Consider the following 24,013-nt stretch of genomic DNA (forward strand, 5'->3'; position numbering starts at 1 on the left):
GCAGAAGACATCAGTCTTCACCAAGGTAGCGCACAGCACTGCAGCTGTGCGCCATTGCTCCTCATACACACTTCACACTCCGGTCACTGAGGGTGCAGGGCGCTGGGGGGGGGAGGGGGGGGCGCCCTGAGCAGCAATAAAAACACCTTGGCTGGCAAATATATCACAATATATAGCCCCAGAGGCTATATATGTGATAAATCCCCCTGCCAGAATCCATAAAAAAGCGGGAGAAAAGTCAGCGAAAAAGGGGCGGAGCTATCTACCTCAGCACACTGGCGCCATTTTCTCTTCACAGTGCAGCTGGAAGACAGCTCCCCAGGCTCTCCCCTGTAGTTTGCAGGCTCAAAGGGTTAAAAAGAGAGGGGGGGCACTAAATTTAGGCGCAATATTGTATATACAAGCAGCTATTGAGAAAAATTCACTCAATATAGTGTTAATCCCTAAATTATATAGCGCTCTGGTGTGTGCTGGCATACTCTCTCTCTGTCTCCCCAAAGGGCTGTGTGGGGTCCTGTCCTCAGTCAGAGCATTCCCTGTGTGTGTGCGGTGTGTCGGTACGGCTGTGTCGACACGTTTGATGAGGAGGCTTATGTGGTGGCAGAGCAGATGCCGATAAATGTGATGTCGCCCCCTGTGGGGCCGACACCAGAGTGGATGGATAGGTGGAAGGTATAAACCGACAGTGTCAACTCCTTACATGAAAGGCTGGATGACGTAACAGCTGTGGGACAGCCGGCTTCTCAGCCCGCGCCTGCCCAGGCGTCTCAAAGGCCATCAGGGGCTCAAAAACGCCCGCTCCCTCAGATGTCAGACACAGATGTCGACACGGAGTCTGACTCCAGTGTCGACGAGGTTGAGACATATACACAATCCACTAGGAACATCCGTTACATGATCCCGGCAATAAAAAATGTGTTACACATTTCTGACATTAACCCAAGTACCACTAAAAAGAAAAAAGGGTTTTATGTTTGGGGAGAAAAAGCAGGCAGTGTTTTGTTCCCCCATCAAATGAGTGAATGGAGTGTGAAAAAGCGTGGGTTCCCCCGATAAGAGACTGATAATTTCTAAAAAGTTACTGATGGCGTACCCTTTCCCGCCAGAGGATAAGTTACGCTGGGAGATATCCCCTAGGGTGGATAAGGCGCTCACACGTTTGTCAAAAAAGGTGGCACTGCCGTCTTAGGATTCGGCCACTTTGAAGGTACCTGCTGATAAAAAGCAGGAGGCTATCCTGAAGTCTGTATTTACACACTCAGGTACTAGACTGAGACCTGCAGATAGTGCTGCTGCAGCGTGGTCTGTGACCCTGTCAAACAGGGATACTATTTTGCGAACATAAGAGCATATTAAAGACGTCGTCTTATATATGAGGGATGCACAGAGGGATATTTTGCCAGCTGGCATCCAGAATTAATGCAATGTCCATTCTGTCAGGAGGGTATTAGAGACCCGACACTGGACAGGTGATGCTGACTTTAAAAGGCACATAGAGCCTTATAAGGGTGAGGAATTGTTTGGGGATGGTCTCTGGGACCTCGTATCCACAGCAACAGCTGGGAAGAAAAATTTTTACCTCAGGTTTCCTCACAGCCTAAGAAAGCACTGTATTATCAGGTACAGTCCTTTCGGCTTCAGAAAAGCAAGCGGGTCAAAGGCGCTTCCTTTCTGCACAAAGACGAGGGAAGAGGGAAAAAGCTGCACCAGTCAGCCAGTTCCCAGAATCAAAATTCTTCCTCCGCTTCCTCTGAGTCCACCGCATGACGCGGGGGCTCCACAGGCGTAGCCAGGTACGGTGGGGGGCCGCCTCAAAAATTTCAGCGATCAGTGGGCTCGCTCACACTTGGATCCCTGGATCCTTCAAGTAGTATCTCAGGGGTACAAGCTGGAATTCGAGGCGTCTCCCCCCCCCCCGCCGTTTCCTCAAATCTGCCTTGTCGACAACTCCCTCAGGCAGGGAGGCTGTGCTAGAGGCAATTCACAAGCTGTATTCCCAGCTGGTGATAGTCAAGGTGCCCCTACTTCAACAAGGACGGGGTTAAAATTCCACACTGTTTGTGGTACCGAAACCGGACGGTTCGGTGAGACCCATTTTAAATTTGAAATTCTTGAACACATACATAAAAAAAAATAATAATTCAAGTTCAAGATGGAATCGCTCAGGTTATTGCAAGCCTGGAGGAGGGGGATTACATGGTATCCCTGGACATCAAGGATGCTTACCTACATGTCCCCATTTACCATCCTCACCAGGAGTACCTCAGATTTGTGGTACAGGATTGCCATTACCAATTCCAAACACTGCCGTTTGGACTGTCCACGGCACCGAGGGTCTTTACCAAGGTAATTGCAAAAATGATGATACTCCTTCGAAAAAAGGGAGTTTTAATTATCCCGTACTTGGACGATCTCCTTATAAAGGCGAGGTCCAAGGAGCAGTTGTTGGTCGGAGTAGCACTATCTCGGGAAGTGCTACAACAGCACGGATGGATTCTATACATTCCAAAGTCACAGCTGGTTCCTACCACACGCCTACTGTTCCTGGGGATGGTTCTGGACACAGAACAGAAAAAAGTGTTTCTCCCGCAGGAGAAAGCCAAGGAGCTGTCATCTCTAGTCAGAGACCTCCTGAAACCAAAACAGGTATCGGTGCATCACTGCACGCGAGTCCTGGGAAAAATGGTAGCTTCTTACGAAGCAAAATTCCATTCGGCAGGTTCCATGCAAGAACCTTTCAGTGGGACCTCTTGGACAAGTGGTCGGGATCGCATCTTCAGATGCATCGGCTGATAACCCTGTCTCCAAGGACCACGGTATCTCTACTGTGGTGGCTGCAGAGTGCTCATCTTCAAGAGGGCCGCAGATTCGGCAAACAGGACTGGGTCCTGGTAACCACGGATGCCAGCCTTCGAGGCTGGGGGGCAGTCACACAGGGAAGAAATATCCAAGGACTTTGGTCAAGTCAGGAGTCGTCCCTCACACATAAATATTCTGGAACTGAGGGCCATTTACAATGCCCTAAGTCTGGCAAGGCCTCTGCTTCAAAACCAGCCGGTACTGATCCAATCAGACAACATCACGGCAGTCGCCCATGTAAACCGACAGGGCGGCACAAGAAGCAGGATGGCGATGGCAGAAGCCACAAGGATTCTCCGATGGGCGGAAAATCACGTCTTAGCACTGTCAGCAGTGTTCATTCCGGGAGTGGACAACTGGGAAGCAGACTTCCTCAGCAGACACGACCTACACCCGGGAGAGTGGGGACTTCATCCAGAAGTCTTCCAACTGTTGGTAAACCGTTGGGAAAGGCCACAGGTAGACATGATGGCGTCCCGCCTAAACAAAAAACTAGATATTGCACCAGGTCAAGGGACCCTCAGACGATAGCTGTGGACGCTCTAGTGACACCGTGGGTGTACCAGTCGGTTTATGTATTCCCTCCTCTGCCTCTCATACCAAAGGTACTGAGAATAATAAGAAAACGAGGAGTAAGAACGATACTCGTGGTTCCGGATGGGCCAAGAAGAGCTTGGTACCCAGAACTTCAAGAAATGATATCAGAGGACCCATGGCCTCTACCGCTCAGACAGGATCTGCTACAGCAGGGGCCCTGTCTGTTCCAAGACTTACCGCGGCTGCGTTTGACGGCATGGCGGTTGAATTCCGGATCCTAAAGGAAAAGTGCATTCCGGAGGAAGTCATTCCTATGCTGATAAAAGCCAGGAAAGAAGTAACCGCAAACCATTATCACCGTATTTGGCGAAAATATGTTGCATGGTGTGAGGCCAGGAAGGCTCCAACAGAGGAATTTCAGCTGGGTCGTTTTCTGCACTTCCTACAGTCAGGAGTGACTATGGGCCTAAACTTGGGTTCCATTAAGGTCAAGATTTCGGCTCTGTCGATTTTCTGCCAGAAAGAACTGGCTTCACTGCCTGGAGTTCAGACATTTGTAAAGGGAGTGCTACATATTCAGCCCCCTTTTGTGCCTCCTGTGGCACCTTGGGATCTCAATGTGGTGTTGAGTTTCCTAAAATCACATTGGTTTGAGCCACTTAAAACTGTGGATTTGAAATATCTCACGTGGAAAGTGGTCATGTTATTGGCCTTGGCTTCGGCCAGGCGTGTGTCAGAATTGGCGGCTTTGTCATGTAAAAGCCCTTATCTGATTTTTCATATGGATAGGGCAGAATTGAGGACTCGTCCCCAGTTTCTCCCTAAGGTGGTATCAGCTTTTCACTTGAACCAACCTATTGTAGTGCCTGCGGCTACTAGGGACTTGGAAGATTCCAAGTTACTGGACGTAGTCAGGGCCTTAAAAATGTATATTTCCAGGACGGCTGGAGTCAGGAAAACTGACTCGCTTTTTATCCTGTAGGCACCCAACAAAATAGGTGCTCCTGCTTCTAAGCAGACTATTGCTTGCTGAATTTGTAGCACAATTCAGCTGGAGCATTCTGCGGCTGGATTGCCGCATCCTAAATCAGTAAAAGCCCATTCCACGAGGAAAGTGGGCTCATCTTGGGCGGCTGCCCGAGGGGTCTCGGCTTTACAACTTTGCCGAGCTGCAACTTGGTCAGGGGCAAACACGTTTGCTAAATTCTACAAATTTGATACCCTGGCTGAGGAGGACCTTGAGTTCTCTCATTCGGTGCTGCAGAGTCATCCGCACTCTCCCGCCCATTTGGGAGCTTTGGTATAATCCCCATGGTCCTTACGGGGTTCCCAGCATCCACTAGGACGTCAGAGAAAATAAGATTTTACTCACCGGTAAATCTATTTCTCGTAGTCCGTAGTGGATGCTGGGCGCCCATCCCAAGTGCGGATTGTCTGCAATACTTGTATGTAGTTATTGCCTAACTAAGGGTTATTGTTGAGCCATCTGTTGAGAGGCTCAGTTATATTTCATACTGTTAACTGGGTATAGTATCACGAGTTATACGGTGTGATTGGTGTGGCTGGTATGAGTCTTACCCGGGATTCAAAATCCTTTCTTATTGTGTCAGCTCTTCCGGGCACAGTATCCTAACTGAGGTCTGGAGGAGGGTCATAGTGGGAGGAGCCAGTGCACACCAGATAGTACCTAATCTTTCTTTTAGAGTGCCCAGTCTCCTGCGGAGCCCGTCTATTCCCCATGGTCCTTACGGAGTTCCCAGCATCCACTACGGACTACGAGAAATAGATTTACCGGTGAGTAAAATCTTATTATAAATCTTGGCTCCATACAACCATACAGTAGCTGGTTTTGTAAATACTTGCAAAAATAAAAAAAAATTAAAATGTATTTCTTGTTTCCTGAATGGTAAGATCTGTCAGTGTTTTACCAGCTAAAGTTATATCAAAGGCTGTATACTGTAGCACTGATAACATCACAGTATTATGTATTAATGTATTATACATATTGAGGACAGATATAATGAGAGGGATAGATGAAGAGAGAATATATAGGGCGATATAAAAAGAGGTAAAGGGTTCTATTGATGATGCTAATTACTGGGGACTGAGCAGCCCCAGATAATTAAGCTTTCTATTCGTGGGGTGTTGCAGAGCTATTATCATTGTTCCAGTGCAGAGACATCTAATCCCAAAATCTGCTGTCTCTGTGAATTTACCACGGCTGAGTCTTTCCACTGCCGAGTCATGCGTATGCATGAACTTATCCGCTGCAGATGACAAGCAATGCCAGAGGGATCTGATTGGCTTCCTATTCGCAACCGGGACCCCTTCCCACCGGAGTAGGGTCTGAGAACAAACGCCATCTGGAGCTTCAAATGTTCCCATAATCAAGCTCTTAAAATATATTTTCTCAGCTTGATGAATTGGGTCCCCATACTAGTGTATGGGGACAGTGGGCCAGATCAGGAGTGAAAGTCAAGCAAGAGATAGCCATGAGGGATGCATTCAGCATCCTGGCTGTCGGGATGCGGCGGTCATTTGACCAATGACGGAATCCTGACACCACTCAGGAAACCGGCATCGGAAAACCGACAGCTGACATCCCGAAGGTGACTATCGGGGTTCAGGGTTATGATTAGGGTCCTGCAGGGGAGGATTAGGGTTAGGCACTAGGGGAGTGGTTTGCCCTAGCTGTGTGACCGATTGCATCCCAACCTCCAGGATTTAGTATTCCATCCATATTATCTCCTGCATTACCCATGTAATGAATGGCACTGAAACTTAATTTCTACAAAAGTTGGTGAAAATTTAATTTTAGATAGATAGATAGATAGATAGATAGATAGATAGATACGCATACAGGGGGAGATTAGCATAGATATAAATATATATCTGCGAATGACAGTGGTATCTGTGTCATATATGCCAAATCACATATTCAGTTTAGTGGGCCTTTAGCTATGTTTTTAGTTAAAAATGGATTATTATTTGCACTGCTACAGAGTTTTTTCTTTTTCCTTAACAAGAGCCAAGGAGCGTTTGGGGACTGATCTGCACTGTTAATTAGACACAGGCAGAACAGGATAATTACACTGGGGTATTTGCTAGGTTGACATTTTTCACATTGGGCTTTACATTCCCTTAAGTGTTTTTTTACATTTTTTTTGTAATACTCTTGATAGTGGAAAAATATATTCTAGTAAAATAATTACCCTATTTCATGGATGAGCTTCTGTTTGTATATACTGTTTTACTTAGCTCACAAAGTAGATTTACAGACTGATAGTTAATTTGTTATCTAGACAAATTTGTATGTATCTGTCTGTATACATATATATCTCAAACGCATTTTCTATTTTACTGGAATATAAAGCAGAAGCAAATATCTAAATATAAAAAAAACTTTAGCATAGACTTCCCCGATCTATCATAACATCATCTCAAACTTTGGAATCCCAGCCACAATCCGCCCTGCAGACATAACCATTTCCATCAGCTTCAGTTGGATTCTCATCCAGTAGTATAAAGTTTTGTATCTCATCAACATTTTATAATTTAATTTCATACAATGTAATTTTCTATTAGCCCAACAGTTTGTTTACGGTGGTCATAGGGATTATGATCATGTGCATTTTAAAATGGTCTTTTATTTATTCATACACATGGAACCCCAAACTATAAAGTGACATCAAGACTCACTGTAAGCCATACTCATCATTTACTGTATGTCACAGCAGGACTATGTAACTGATATATAGTAGCAGTAAGTAAAATATGAAATGGATCATTACTATGTAACTCTTTTATTTGGCTTTATGTGTGGTAACTATGAAATGACACCCCCAACAATAAATAAATAAATAAAAAAAAATAGAAATTAAATACCATATTAATATATTTATAACATGTTGATCAGAAATTGTCATTGATCATCTACAGTGGTAAGTCTGTACAAAATACATCATTGCTCTCTTTTCTAGGACTAGCAGAGAGCTCGATGGCATTTCATATAATTAAGTGTGAGTGAAAAAGACTAGATAGAATTATAAATGCTGTGATTCCACAGGGCTCTGGATAGCGTATTTCATCTTTTCCCCAAAGTCATTTTTTTCACACTTGATTGTAGGTAAGATGATATAAAGTGGATATGCTATTTTAAAAAATCTAAAATTCGGGACATTATTTTCTTTTACAATGAAATGTAATATCCCATGAGAACTTGATAGACAAATGAAGTCTGTCTTCCACCTCAGTGTGCAAGGATTATTCATGCGGTAACAAAGATGGATTAGATCTCATGAAGTTGTTTGGAAAGTATACTCCATCAGTTCAAGCAAACTGCTTAATTTCATCTTTTAAACTGCATTTCCAGAGAACAAGTTTATGGACAGTAAAAGATTTGTTTCATAAGTCTAAATATCATGGGCAGTTTACGTAATGATGAAATACTTCCAAAATAATATTCCAAACCTTACAATCTCCTTAACATTGGTACAGTTTTATACTGCAGTGCTGCATACAAAACTATTATTCTTTGATAGAAAAGAAAAATGAAAATGGAATGCTAGGTGCTGTGTAGTAACAGTTTATATTTACTCTATGCTGTGGATGCACTTAGGCTACATGAAGAAGAATCACCACTGCTGCATTGTCCTGTGGTATATGCTGATGGGCCATAAATTAACGTTTGTAAACTATAGAAATTAAACTTCACACTGTTTCAACTATGGATTCACAGATTGCCCTCACCCAAATTAATTATTACCTGTAGGCAGTGCTTAAAGTAGTCCTAGAGAGGTGGTCGATCTCACCCCCCTGCGCCTAGTAAATAAAGGAACTGCACGCACCGTAGGTGCACGCTGTAAAAGGGGCATGGTCTCAATAAGAAAGGGGCATGGCCACGCAATAGTATCCCCACTTCACATTACGCTGCACAGTAGCTCAGTCTTATTAACATTACACCACATTATTCATGTTATGACACACAGTAGTGCACCTTTTTTGCAATACCCACAATAGTGTCCCTTATACACAATGGCCACTGTAGTAGTGCTACTAATCACATAATACCCAGAGCAGTAGTGCCCCTTATACAATGCCCACAGCAGTAGTGCCCCTTATTCAATGTCCACTGTAGTGGAAGTGCCCCTTATGCAATGCCCACAGTGGTAGTGCCCATTATGCAGAGCCCATAGTAGTGGTGCCCCTTATGCAGTGCTCCTTTACGCCCCCATGAGTGATGCCCCTTATGCAGTGCCCCCATTAATAGTGTCTCCTGTAGTAAAGCCCCCAGTGGTAATGCCCCCTGTAGTATTGCCCCCATTAGTAGTACCCCCTACATTCCATCTCCAAATGGAACTGACGGAATGCAGTTCCACCCCATTCTGGATCACTTTAACCCCTTCCTGTAGGATACTAAAAATATTTCTGAAGAGGAAATTATTCACATTGTAATGCAACATCTTCAGTGGGATGTAATGGAGTCTGAGATCGCCAGAGGTGCCAGATGCCGTTCGATCTCTAATGCCTTGTAAGTGATTGCCACTTTAAAAAAAACGTCAAAGATCGGCCTGCAACCGGCACCTCCGCTGATCTCAGACCCCATTGCATCCCGCCGCAGATGTTGCATTACAATGTGAATCATTTCCTCTTCAGAGGAAATAGAATGGGACCCTGCAACTTGTAGAGCCGCATGGGGAACGTTCTTTGTATAAAATAAAGTGTAAAAATATATATAATGAAATAAATATTTGAATACTATTCTAATTTGAAAGAAAATGCTGTACTTAAATAATAAAAGAAATAAGTGTAAAGCACCCATACTTTTGCTTCTCTTACAATTATACTGCTGCTTACTTGACATAAATTTATGAAACTTATATTTAAGTTAATATATTCTTAATATAAGACCTATTTATTCTTCATGGCTTATGAGGATGTATGGGCTTCTGGTACTTTCACAGAGCGATTCATCATGTGAGATAGAAGCTTTATTTTAATATTTCATCTACTTTGAAAGCCTTTGGCTTCCACAGTTTAATATTCAAACAAGATAAATTCTGTCCAGCTGCTCCAAATAATACAATGCTATCAGTAGTATGTTAATTGATTTTCATGCATATTATTTTCCTAGACGCTGCAAATGGGCATCAAACACTTCTCGGGGCTGTTTGTTATGCTCTGTATAGGAATCGGTGTGTCTATTCTCACCACTATTGGAGAACATATTGTCTTCAGATTGGTCCTGCCGAGAATTAAAAAGAAATCAAAATTGAAATACTGGCTTCACACTAGTCAGGTATGTACTGTATATGTGTTCAGTATGTTTGCATTATTTTGCAATATTTTGTTTACACTCTATATAAATTTCAATGTGTATTTAATATAGTGATGTGCACTGGAAATTTTTCGGGTTTTGTGTTTTGGTTTTGGATTCGGTTCCGCGGCCGTGTTTTGGATTCGGACGAGTTTTGGCAAAACCTCCCTGAAATTTTTTTGTCAGATTCGGGTGTGTTTTGTATTCGGGTGTTTTTTTTACAAAAAACCCTCAAAAACAGCTTAAATCATAGAATTTAGGGGTCATTTTGATCCCATAGTATTATTAACCTCAATAACCATAATTTACACTCATTTCCAGTCTATTCTGAACACCTCACCCCCCACAATATTATTTTTAGTCCTAAAATATGCACCGAGGTCGCTGGATGACTAAGCTAAGCGACCCAAGTGGCCGACACAAACACCTGGCCCATCTAGGAGTGGCACTGCAGTGTCAGATAGGATGGCACTTCAAAAAAATAGTCCCCAAACAGCACATGATGCAAAGAAAAAAAGAGGCGCAATGAGGTAGCTGTGTGACTAAGCTAAGCGACCCAAGTGGCCGACACAAACACCTGGCCCATCTAGGAGTGGCACTGCAGTGTCAGGCAGGATGGCACTTCAAAAAAATAGTCCCCAAACAGCACATGATGCAAAGAAAAAAAGAGGCGCAATGAGGTAGCTGTGTGACTAAGCTAAGCGACCCAAGTGGCTGACACAAACACCTGGCCCATCTAGGAGTGGCACTGCAGTGTCAGACAGGATGGCACTTCAAAAAATAGTCCCCAAACAGCACATGATGCAAAGAAAAATTAAAGAAAAAAAAGGTGCAAGATGGAATTGTCCTTGGGCCCTCCCACCCACCCGTATGTTGTATAAACCGGACATGCACACTTTAACAAACCCATCATTTCAGCGACAGGGTCTGCCACACAACTGTGACTGAAATGACTGGTTGGTTTGGGCCCCCACCAAAAAAGAAGCAATCAATCTCTCCTTGCACAAACTGGCTCTACAGAGGCAAGATGTCCACCTCCTCCTCATCGTCCGATTCCTCACCCCTTTCACTGTGTACATCCCCCTCCTCACTGATGATTATTTCGTCCCCACTGGAATCCACCATCTCAGGTCCCTGTGTACTTTCTGGAGGCAATTGCTGGTGAATGTCTCCACGGAGGAATTGATTATAATTAATTTTGCTGAACATCATCTTCTCCACATTTTCTGGAAGTAACCTCGTACGTCGATTGCTGACAAGGTGAGCGGCTGCACTAAACACTCTTTCGGAGTACACACTGGAGGGGGGCAACTTAGGTAAAATAAAGCCAATTTGTGCAAGGGCCTCCAAATTGCCTCTTTTTCCTGCCAGTATACGTACGGACTGTCTGACATGCCTACTTGGATGCGGTCACTCATATAATCCTCCACCATTCTTTCAATGGTGACAGAATCATATGCAGTGACAGTAGACGACATGTCAGTAATCGTTGGCAGGTCCTTCAGTCCAGACCAGATGTCAGCACTCGCTCCAGACTGCCCTGCATCACCGCCAGCGGGTGGGCTCGGAATTCTTAACCTTTTCCACGCAGCCCCAGTTGCGGGAGAATGTGAAGGAGGAGCTGTTGACGGGTCACGTTCCGCTTGACTTGGACAATTTTCTCACCAGCAGGTCTTTGAACCTCTGCAGACTTGTGTCTGCCGGAAAGGGAGATACAACGTAGGTTTTAAATCTAGGATCGAGCACGATGGCCAAAATGTAGTGCTCTAATTTCAACAGATTGACCACCCGTGAATCCTGGTTAAGCGAATTAAGGGCTCCATCCACAAGTCCCACATGCCTAGCGGAATCGCTCCATTTTAGCTCCTCCTTCAATGTCTCCAGCTTCTTCTGCAAAAGCCTGATGAGGGGAATGACCTGACTCAGGCTGGCAGTGTCTGAACTGACTTCACGTGTGGCAAGTTCAAAGGGTTGCAGAACCTTGCACAACGTTGAAATCATTCTCCACTGCGCTTGAGTCAGGTGCATTCCCCCTCCTTTGCCTATATCGTAGGTAGCTCTATAGGCTTGAATGGCCTTTTGCTGCTCCTCCATCCTCTGAAGCATATAGAGGGTTGAATTCCACCTTGCTACCACCTCTTGCTTCAGATGATGGCAGGGAAGGTTCAGGAGTGTTTGCTGGTGCTCCAGTCTTCGGCATGCTGTGGCTGAATGCCGAAAGTGGCCCGCAATTCTTGTTGTTCTTGCTGTGGGAGGCAATACATCTACCCAGTGGGCTGTCACAGTCATATAGTCCTGAGTCTGCCCTGGTTCACTTGTCCACATGTCCGTGGTTAAGTGGACATTGGGTACAACTGCATTTTTTAGGACACTGGTGACTCTTTTTCTGAGGTCTGTGTACATTTTCGGTATCGCCTTGCCAGGTCCGGGTGTTTTTGTGAATCCGTTAACCCGGGACCAACCACAGGTGTAGGTGCTGGGCTATGAAGAAAGCAGGGAGGACGAAGAAAGTTCCGATTCATATATTTATTCAAAATAACAATTCAGTAAAGAGTTAACTGACAAGTTGTTAATCATCATATTATACTGAAGTATTGCAGGAATAATATGCAAGAGAAAACTCAAAAATACATAAAAGAAATGTTCATGGAAACATATGCAAAACAAGCTGATGAATAAATGTTGGATTGTCCAAATATAAACGAGCTTTGATGCTGAACTGCAGAATATGGTTAACTGGATAATGCAGACATGAAGAGATAACTGTAAGGATTTGCAATGGAGTTTTGAGAGTTAACTGAGAGACTGTGAAGAATTATCCTTGTTATGACAACATAGCAAATATAAACAAGCTTTGATGCTGAACTGCAGAATGTTATTAACTGGATAATGCAGACATGAAGAGATAACTGTAAGGATTTGCAATGGAGTTTTGAGAGTTAACTGAGAGACTGAAGAATTATCCTTGTTATGACAACATAGCAAATATAAACAAGCTTTGATGCTGAACTGCAGATTGTGTTTAACTGGTTAATGCAGACATGGAGAATTAACTGTAAGAATTGGCAATGGAGCTTTGAGAGTTAACTGAGAGACTGTGATGAATTATCCTTGTAAATGACAACATAGCAAATAAAAGTACTGAATTGGGTTACTTGCGGGTTCCGGAGATCACTGTGAAACTGTAGTAGAAGACAAGGTGATGAATGGGTTAAATGCAGAGTTGAACAAACGAACAGCTGAGAGAAACAGAATCCTCCAGACTTTGAATGATAGGCAGACTGACAAGGTAACCTCATGCAGGACACTGGGAATCCAACTATTTCCAATAGGAGTGCAATTAACTGACAGCACAGCAGAGAGCCGGTGGATCTTTCAGCAGTGAAGGCTGCAGACGGACCTCTGGGAACGGAGGCGATATCTGGACCACGGGAATCACACAGGAATGCACGGAGAGAGCTCAGAGCTAGAGCACAGCTTTGATACAACAAAGCACTGGCCCAGAGTAACATAATCCCAGCCTACTTAAAGGCAGCACAAGCACGGGATTGGCTTACACCTGCCCACAGGTGTTTTCACAAGTGCTCTGTATTAGCTATTTGGTCTCCAACATGGCCACCTCCTATACAGCAGACACACCGCAGTGCCTTAGGCCATTTGGTCCCCGCACTCACAGTTCCCAGACTCTGCATTACCTGTGCCATTGATCACGCCGTGTCCCCACACGGGCGCACAGCACCGCGAGCAACCGCACTGGCAACGGATGAACCCCAGAACCTGCAGAGGTAAGAGACCGGTTCGTGACAGTACCCCCTCCTCTAAGGGTGGTCTCCGAACACCTTTGAACCTTATCAGGATTTTTGGAGAAGTATTTCTGTACCAGTCTTGGAGCATGAACATCTTCAGAGAAAACCCAGGATCTTTCCTCTGGACCGTAACCCTTCCAGTCGACCAGAAACTGTAAACGTCCATATCGGGAACGTGAGTCCACAATCTCTTTAACTTCAAATTCCTCATTCTGCAAAGAGTGAACTTTAGGAGATTTGGACTGGGTAGTACGGAACTTATTGAGAATCAAAGGCTTCAGTAAAGATGTATGAAAGGTGTTAGGAATTCTCAAAGACGGTGGCAACTTGACTTTGTATGACACAGGGTTGAGTACCTTAACAATGGGAAATGGACCAATAAACTTGGGAGCAAATTTCTTAGAAGGAACTTTGAACTTGAGATTGCGCGTAGAAATCCAAACTTGGTCTCCCACTTTGTAACTCGGTACAGCTTTACGTTTTCTATCTGCAAAAGATTTATAACGAGCGGAAGTTTTGACCAAGGACTTACGTACACAACTCCAGATGCTAGATAGACGTTGAAGCTCTTGATCTGCTGCTGGAACCTCTAGGGCTGGCAATGGATGAAACTCTGGTGGAGAACTTCTTGGACTCTTATGTTGGGCACATTTAGGACATGCTGCTATAAACTCTTGGACATCGGCTTTGAGACGTGGCCACCAATAAGACTGTTGAATAAATTTGAGAGTCTTTAGAACCCCAGGATGACCCATGAAGGAAGAGGAGTGAGCCCAGGTAAACAGCCGTTTTCGAAGACTTGTGGCGACAAAGGTCTTGCCAGGCGGAGGAACTGGAGAGGTTCGAGTCATTAAGAAGGACGTAGGATTCACAATGGCTTGATTCGTGGCAGCATCATTTAATTCAGAAGAAGCAAAGGACCGGGAAAGGGCATCTGCCTTTTTGTTCTGAGACCCTGGACGATAGGTGAGTTTGAAATCAAATCGTGAGAAGAAAAGCGCCCATCGAGCTTGTCGTGGATTCAAACACTGAGCTGACTGCAGATACAGAAGATTCTTATGATCAGTATAAACTGTAATGCGATGTTGAGCTCCTTCTAGAAGGTATCTCCACTCCTCAAATGCCAACTTGATGGCAAGTAACTCTTGCTCACCGATTGCATAATTACGTTCTGCCGGGAGGAACTTACGGGAGAAATATCCGCAGGGATGGACCTTTTTATCTTCAAAGACTTGTGACAACACAGCTCCTACTGCTTCTGTAGATGCATGCACCTCTAGTAGAAAGGGACGATTCAAATCAGGCTGTCGAAGAATGGGGGCTGACACAAAGGCTTGCTTTAAATCAGAGAAAGCTTTGATTGCTTCAGAAGACCAGTTCGTAGGATTTGCTCCCTTGCGAGTTAGGGCTGTGATAGGAGCAGCTAACGTAGAATAATTCTTAATGAATCTCCTATAGAAATTAGCAAAGCCAAGAAATCGCTGAATCCCCTTGAGAGTTGTAGGAGTGGACCAATCCCGGATAGCTCGCGTCTCTGGGATGGATAGCGGATGAATTTGTCCCCTAGGAGGGGTCTTGCCCGGAACCAGGACGACTGGGCAGTCCCATTCACGATGAGGAGGTAGAGAGTCTGCTGCTTGCTTACTGGAAACATCCGCAAGGGATTGATACACCGGAGGTAGATCGGAAAGGCTAATTGACCGAAGAGGTACAATTGTAGCTACACAGTCCTTGGTACAAGATTTACCCCATGAAAGGACTTCCATGGTTTGCCAATTAAGTTGAGGATTATGTTTCTGCAGCCAAGGTAAACCAAGTATCACATCTTGAGAGGCTTTGGGAATCACGTAGAAGGAGAGGTATTCGGAATGGAGCTCACCAACTTTCATCTTGAGACATACGGTTCGATGAGTAATTATACCATCTGGAATTCGACTTCCATCCACTGCTGTAACAGCAACTGCTGCTTCCAGGGGCATGGTTTGAACTTTAGACCGTATGACAAAGGCTGAGGAGATGAAGTTCTTGGCTGCCCCGGAATCTAGGAGGGCTGAAACTTTCACTGTAGAACTTGGAATTTCTAATTGAATAGACAAGGTTGGCTCTTTCCCAGAACGTGATTCTAAAGTAACTCCTAGCTTAACCTCTCTTGAATAAGCTAGGAGGCGAGAGTTTCCCGGTCGGAGTTTGCAGAATTTAACTAAATGTTCGGAGGACCCACAGTACATGCAGAGGTTACCCTGTCGACGACGAAGTCGTTCCTCCTCTGTGAGGCGAGAGTGCCCAATCTGCATATGTTCTTCAGTCATTACTGGAGACTGATGAAGAATCTTGTCGAGGTCTAGGATGATCACGTGGACTGGATCGCTCTGCCCTGGATTTCTCTAAACATCGCTCCCTGTAACGTAGATCAAGTTTGTTACAGAGAGAAATCAATTCATCCAGTTTAATTGGCACATCCCGGATAGTTAAATCATCCTTGATTCTTTCTGAAAGTCCATTCCAAAACGCGGCGATCAGGGCCTCCTCATTCCAGTTTAACTCTGAAGACAACGTGCGAAACTGAATAATATATTGACTGACAGGACGTAAACCTTGACGTAGACGGAGAATCTCCAAGGATGCTGAGGTGGTCCTGCCTGGTTCATCAAAGATTCTCCGGAAGGAAGATATGAACTCTTTGTAATTAGAGAGGATAGGATCACCTCTCTCCCATAATGGTGATGCCCACTCCAGAGCCTGACCGGAGAGGAGGGCAATAATATATGCAACCTTAGAACGAGCTGATGGGAAACTGGCAGACATCAGTTCAAACTGGATCTCGCATTGATTCAGGAATCCTCTGCAAAGTTTTGGAGTTCCGTCAAACTTACTCGGAGAGGGTAACTGCAAGCGGGACGTAGGCAGCGTCACAGGAGAAGCTGTAGTGGTAACTGGGACATCTGGGGTTGGAATCTGGACTTGGAACGTTTTAATAGCCGTATGAAGAGTCTCTAAACGGTCTGCCATAGTTTGCATAAACTGCACTATTTGTGTCTGTATAGACTCCTGGTTTTCCAGACGGGAAAGGATATCTGACGTAGCACCGCCTCCTGCGAATTGGTCACTTGACGGATCCATGTGGCCAGTGCTTACTGTCAGGTCCGGGTGTTTTTGTGAATCCGTTAACCCGGGACCAACCACAGGTGTAGGTGCTGGGCTATGAAGAAAGCAGGGAGGACGAAGAAAGTTCCGATTCATATATTTATTCAAAATAACAATTCAGTAAAGAGTTAACTGACAAGTTGTTAATCATCATATTATACTGAAGTATTGCAGGAATAATATGCAAGAGAAAACTCAAAAATACATAAAAGAAATGTTCATGGAAACATATGCAAAACAAGCTGATGAATAAATGTTGGATTGTCCAAATATAAACGAGCTTTGATGCTGAACTGCAGAATATGATTAACTGGATAATGCAGACATGAAGAGATAACTGTAAGGATTTGCAATGGAGTTTTGAGAGTTAACTGAGAGACTGTGAAGAATTATCCTTGTTATGACAACATAGCAAATATAAACAAGCTTTGATGCTGAACTGCAGATTGTGTTTAACTGGTTAATGCAGACATGGAGAATTAACTGTAAGAATTGGCAATGGAGCTTTGAGAGTTAACTGAGAGACTGTGATGAATTATCCTTGTAATGACAACATAGCAAATAAAAGTACTGAATTGGGTTACTTGCGGGTTCCGGAGATCACTGTGAAACTGTAGTAGAAGACAAGGTGATGAATGGGTTAAATGCAGAGTTGAACAAACGAACAGCTGAGAGAAACAGAATCCTCCAGACTTTGAATGATAGGCAGACTGACAAGGTAACCTCATGCAGGACACTGGGAATCCAACTATTTCCAATAGGAGTGCAATTAACTGACAGCACAGCAGAGAGCCGGTGGATCTTTCAGCAGTGAAGGCTGCAGACGGACCTCTGGGAACGGAGGCGATATCTGGACCACGGGAATCACACAGGAATGCACGGAGAGAGCTCAGAGCTAGAGCACAGCTTTGATACAACAAAGCACTGGCCCAGAGTAACATAATCCCAGCCTACTTAAAGGCAGCACAAGCACGGGATTGGCTTACACCTGCCCACAGGTGTTTTCACAAGTGCTCTGTATTAGCTATTTGGTCTCCAACATGGCCACCTCCTATACAGCAGACACACCGCAGTGCCTTAGGCCATTTGGTCCCCGCACTCACAGTTCCCAGACTCTGCATTACCTGTGCCATTGATCACGCCGTGTCCCCACACGGGCGCACAGCACCGCAAGCAACCGCACTGGCAACGGATGAACCCCAGAACCCGCAGAGGTAAGAGACCGGTTCGTGACACGCCTGCCTAGAGAAATGGAACCTAGATGGTATTTGGTACCGGGGGCACAGTACCTCAATCAATACTCTAGTTCCCTGTGAATTAATGGTGGATACCGGAAACACGTTTCTCACCACCCAGGCTGTCAAGGCCTGAGTTATCCGCTTTGCAGCAGGATGACTGCTGTGATATTTCATCTTCCTCGCAAAGGACTGTTGGACAGTCAATTGCTTACTGAAAGTAGTACAAGTGGTCTTCCGACTTCCCCTCTGGGATGACGATTGACTCCCAACAGCAACAAGAGCAGCACCAGCAGCAGTAGGCGTTACACTCAAGGATGCATCGGAGGAATCCCAGTTAGGAGAGGACTCGTCAGGCTTGACAGTGACATGGCCTGCAGGACTATTGGCTTTCCTATGTAAGGAGGAAATTGACACTGAGGGAGTTGGTGGTGTGGTTTGCAGGAGCTTGGTTACAAGAGGAAGGGATTTAGTTGTCAGTGGACTGCTTCCGCTGTTACCCAAAGTGTTTGAACTTGTCAATGACTTCGGATGAATGCGCTCCAGGTGACGTATAAGGGAGGATGTTCCTAGGTGGTTAACGTCCTTACCCCTACTTATTACAGCTTGACAAAGGCAACACACGACTTGACACCAGTTGTCCGCATTTCTGTTTAAATAATTCCACACCGAAGAGGTGATTTTTTTTGTATTTTGACCAGGCATGTCAATGGCCATATTCGTACCATGGACAACAGGTGTCTCCCCGGGTGCCTGACTTAAACAAACCACCTCACCATCAGAATCCTCCTTGTCAATTTCCTCCCCAGCGCCAGCAACACCCATATCCTCATCCTGGTGTACTTCAACAGTGACATCTTCAATTTGACTGCCAAGAACTGGACTGCGGGTGCTCCTTCCAGCACTTTCAGGGGGCGTGCAAATGGTGGAAGGCGCCACCTCTTCCCGTCCAGTGTTGGGAAGGTCAGGCATCGCAACCGACACAATTGGACTCTCCTTGGAGATTTGTGATTTAGAAGAATGCACAGTTCTTTGCTGTGCTTTTGCCATCTTAACTCTTTTAAGTTTTCTTGCAGGAGGATGAGTGCTTCCATCCTCATGTGAAGCTGAACCACTAGCCATGAACATAGGCCAGGCCCTCAGCCGTTCCTTGCCACTCCGTGTCGTAAATGGCACATTGGCAAGTTTACGCTTCTCCTCAGATGATTTAGGTTTAGATTTTTGGGTCATTTTACTGAGCTTTATTTTTTTGGATTTTGCGTGCTCTCTACTATGACATTGGGCATCGGCCTTGGCAGACGACGTTGATGGCATTTCATCGTCTAGGCCATGACTAGTGGCAGCAGCTTCAGCACGAGGTGGAAGTGGATCTTGATCTTTCCCTATTTTACCCTCCACATTTTTGTTCTCCATATTTTAATGTGTGGAATTATATGCCAGTAATATATCAATAGCAATGGCCTACTACTATATATACTGCGCACAACTGAAATGCAACACAGGTATGGATGGATAGTATACTTGATGACACAGCGGTAGGTAGAGCAGTGGCCTATTGTACCGTACTGCTATATATTATATACTGGTGGTCAGCAAAATTATGCACTGTCCTTCTACTATATATATACTGTGCAAAACTTAAATGCACCACAGGTATGGATGGATAGTATACTTGACGACACAGAGGTAGGTAGAGCAGTGGCCTACTGTACCGTACTGCTATATATTATATACTGGTGGTCAGCAAACTGTGCAAAACTGAAATGCACCACAGGTATGGATGGATAGTATACTTGACGACACAGAGGTAGGTAGAGCAGTGGCCTACTGTACCGTACTGCTATATATTATATACTGGCGGTCAGCAAAATTATGCACTGCCCTCCTACTATATATACACCGCACCACTTAAATGCACCACAGGGATGGATGGATGGATAGTATACTTGACGACACAGAGGTAGGTAGAGCAGTGGCCTACTGTACCGTACTGCTATATATTATATACTGGCGGTCAGCAAAATTATGCACTGCCCTCCTACTATATATACACCGCACCACTTAACTGCACCACAGGCATGGATGGATAGTATACTTGACGACACAGAGGTAGGTAGAGCAGTGGCCTACTGTACCGTACTGCTATATATTATATACTGGCGGTCAGCAAAATTATGCACTGCCCTCCTACTGTATATACACCGCACCACTTAAATGCACCACAGGGTTGGATGAATGGATGGATAGTATACTTGACGACACAGAGGTAGGTAGAGCAGTGGCCTACTGTACTGTACTGCTATATATTATATACTGGTGGTCAGCAAAATTATGCACTGTCCTCCTACTATATAAATACTGTGCAAAACTTAAATGCACCACAGGTATGGATGGACTAGTATACTTGACAACACAGAGGTAGAGCAGTGGACTACTGTACCGTACTGCTATATATATACTGGTGGTCAGCAAAATTCTGCAATGTACTCCTACTATATACTACAATGCAGCACAGATTTGGAGCATTTTTCAGGCAGAGAACGTATACTGGTGGTCACTGGTCATCAAAACTCTGCACTGTCCTCCTACTATATAATACTGCTGGTCCCCAGTCCCCACAATAAAGCAATTAGCACACTGAGCACAGATATTTTCAGCACACTGAGCACAGATATGGAGCATTTTTCAGCAGAGAACGTAGATATTTGCAGCACACTGAGCACAGATAGTTGCAGCACACTGAGCACAGATATTTGCAGCACACTGAGCACAGATATATGCAGCACACTGAACATAGAAACTGAGAGGACGCCAGCCACGTCCTCTCACGATCATCTCCAATGCACGAGTGAAAAATGGCGGCGACGCGCGGCTCCTTATATAGAATACGAATCTCGCGAGAATCCGACCGCAGGATGATGACATTCGGGCACGCTCGGGTTAACCGAGCAAGGCGGGAGGATCCGAGTCTGCTCGCACCCGTGCAAAAAAGGGTGAAGTTCGGGGGGTTCGGATTCCGAGGAACCGAACCCGCTCATCACTAATTTAATACAGTTTTAATTAAAGGGTTAAAAAAAATGGTTTACCTCTACTGTATATGCGTACTTTGCACAAGATATAGTCTAAGATATAGGGTAAAATTTATGTGACATCTGGGCAAATCTTATATACAGTAGTTAGTCTCTATGAAGTGGTCAATGGTCTGTTTTATTCTACCGTGAAATTGTTACTGAAGATGTTGTTGCTATATACACACACAAGCATGGCTTTATGCATTCAATACACATTTGAGATGTACATTTACACATGAAAAACAAAGCAGTATGATCCCTATGGGATGACACACAGGAGACGTACTTTTTGCTGTACTGCAATTCTGTGAATACAGGTTGAGTATCCCATATCCAATTATTCAGAAATATGGAATATTCCGAAATACAGAATTGTTTGAATGAGAGTGAGATAGTGAAACCTTTGTTTTCCGATGGCTCAATGTACACAAACTCTGTTTAATGCACAAAGCTATCAAAAATATTGTATTAAATGACCTGCAGGCTGTGTATATAAGGTATATATGAAACATAAATGAATTATGTGAATGTACACACACTTTGTTTAAGGCACAAAGTTATTAAAAATATTGGCTAAAATGACCTTCAGGCTGTGTGTATATGAAACATAAATGCATTCTGTGCTTAGACTTGGGTCCCATCGCCATGATATCTCATTATGGTATGCAATTATTCCAAAATACGGAATAATCCGATATCCAAAATACTTCTGTTTCAAAGCATTTTGGATAAGGGATTCTCAACCTGTACTACATTGTTTTTTTTTGTACATTCAACTATGTATTTCTACAACCATACATTAATTCAGAATCATCCATGCTGGGTGTAGTATGGTATGCCGGCGGCCGGGCTCCCGGCGACCAGCATCCCGGCACCGGGAGCCTGACCGCCGGCATACCGACAGTGTGGCGAGCGCAAAGGAGCCCCTTGCAGGCTCACTGCGGGCACGGTGGCGCGCTACGCGCGCCACGCTATTTATTCTCCCTCCAGGGGGGTCGTGGACCCCCACGAGAAAGAATAGCTGTCGGTATGCCGGGTGACGGGATCCCGGTGCCAGTATACTGTGCGCCGGGATCCCGACATTCGGCATACTGAAGACCACCCTCCATGCTACGGCATGTGGGCCAAACAAGGCCCTCCTTCTGCGGCAGTTCATCCCTAGTGTTCGTGCTAGCTTGGATTAACAGGGCGACATGCCTTTGCGTTTTATGAACTTCAGAATGCACTCTGCTCTTTCCGGAGTGTCATGCTGAGCTCTGGATGTGAGCCATCTGAGAATGGTAGGAGGTTTGTGCCACACCAACTCTGACACTCTGGGGAGAGATTGGGGGAGTGGGGTTGGTCTTGGACCTCTCCATTTCCAGCCTTTCATGGGCATTTCTGGATCTTAGCTCCATGATGATCGCGACTCCACAGATTCTGCATGCACTCTTAAACAATCTGGTCTGTGGTACATACATGTATTCACATGTCTCAGGATATATTTCATGAATTGGGGAAGTTGCTGTGTATCATATTAATTGGAGTGCACTGATGTGTGGCATAATACTGTTCTGTGCCCCAGTTCATTATATGCCTCAGATGTGTCGCATATTATGAATGAGGGACACTGCTCTGGGACATTATTAATTGGGGACACAAATGTTTTGCATATTATGAATTGGAGGCACTACATTATTATTATTAGTCCAAGTCACGATTCCACTGTTCTCATTAATACAGCATCTCATCACAGTGAGTAAAATTGCAATCTAAAATCATTATAAATACATTTATTTCAAGATATTTTTGATTAGTCTTAGGGCCTGATTAAATTAGCTGAGGTTAAGTACTGTGGGCTAATTGATCTGCTGGGGCTATTCAATAAGATCTGCAGCAGTTCGAGGATCAGCCCACAGGCTGCACTTAACGCAGACTTTTCTTTGAGCCTGTGGGAAGCTCGACCAGAAATCTGCGTTAAATGCCCTAATTATGAGTGCCTGAAACTTGTTACCCCAGAGCTCCGAGAATTTATCCAAGGTAATTCACTGCAAGGAAAAGGGGCTGTAATCGAATAGCCCTGGTGTTAAAGCCGGAAGGCTACCACCCTTTGCCTGGTGTGGTAATTATTTATCCACATCTAATTGAATCTGGCCCTTAGTGTTTATTAGAATAAAAATGACTTTTGAAAGAATCCTTTCCTTATTGCTGGAATGCTAACTGTGATAAATCATGGCACAAGCCGCATGTTTGATATAGATGACCGGTGGATGGGATGCCGGCTGTCAATATCCTGACAGCGGCATCCCATCCACCAGAATGCCGGCAGCGGTGTGAGCGATAAGAGTCCCCTTGCAGGCTCAGTAGCTCGCTATGCTTACCACAGGATCTGTACCCACTCTATGGCTGTCGTAGACACCCACGAGTGGGAATAGCCCAGTTGCGCTGGGATTCTGGCTGGCAGCATTGTCAGCTGTCGGTATTCCGGTGTTGGTATCCTGACCGCCGGGATCCCAACACCTAGTAAATTAAATGCATCCCCTTGCCACAACTTGAAAATGATCACATTTGGCCCTATGTACCAATTTTATGAATAGGATAGAAACATAATACAGAGAAAAAGACTAGTGGCATCATTTGGATTTTAAGTAACATTTAAAGTGAATCATATCATTTATTTTTACAGCGCCTCCACAGAGCTTTAAACACTTCTTTCAATGAAGAAAAATTTCAAGAGAAACTAAAACGACTGGAGAAAAGGTAAGAATGCATGCACTACAGACTACCACCAAAATCTCTCTGCATACTGTATGTTACATCTGCCCCACCTGCAGTGCCCATGGTTTTGTCCAATTACTAACTTTTTTGGTTTGCTAACAACTCTGAATAACCCCCTTAATTATGTATTTTAGACAAGTAGTTTCTAGCACTCAAGGTTGAATTTGCGATCAGTAGTTATTAGGGGACATATTTATCGCAATCTACATTTAAAATTGAAAAAAATTATAAATATTTTTTGCATACATTCGCAATGTGAAGATTAATATTTCCATGCAAATTTATAAT

General features: G+C 44.5%; 1 protein-coding gene across 1 annotated transcript in view; it reads left to right on the top strand.

Annotated features, from left to right (window-relative positions):
- Positions 1–24,013, top strand: part of GRIN3A (glutamate ionotropic receptor NMDA type subunit 3A) — a 427,769-nt gene that overhangs the window by 390,294 nt on the left and 13,462 nt on the right. Inside the window, exons 7-8 of the mRNA XM_063914221.1 lie at positions 9,530–9,694; positions 23,634–23,707. Of these exons, the coding sequence (XP_063770291.1) occupies positions 9,530–9,694; positions 23,634–23,707 (239 nt within the window). The remainder of the gene's footprint in view (positions 1–9,529; positions 9,695–23,633; positions 23,708–24,013) is intronic.

The sequence above is a fragment of the Pseudophryne corroboree genome, chromosome 1 (assembly GCF_028390025.1).
Source record: "Pseudophryne corroboree isolate aPseCor3 chromosome 1, aPseCor3.hap2, whole genome shotgun sequence".
Taxonomy (NCBI): domain Eukaryota; kingdom Metazoa; phylum Chordata; class Amphibia; order Anura; family Myobatrachidae; genus Pseudophryne; species Pseudophryne corroboree.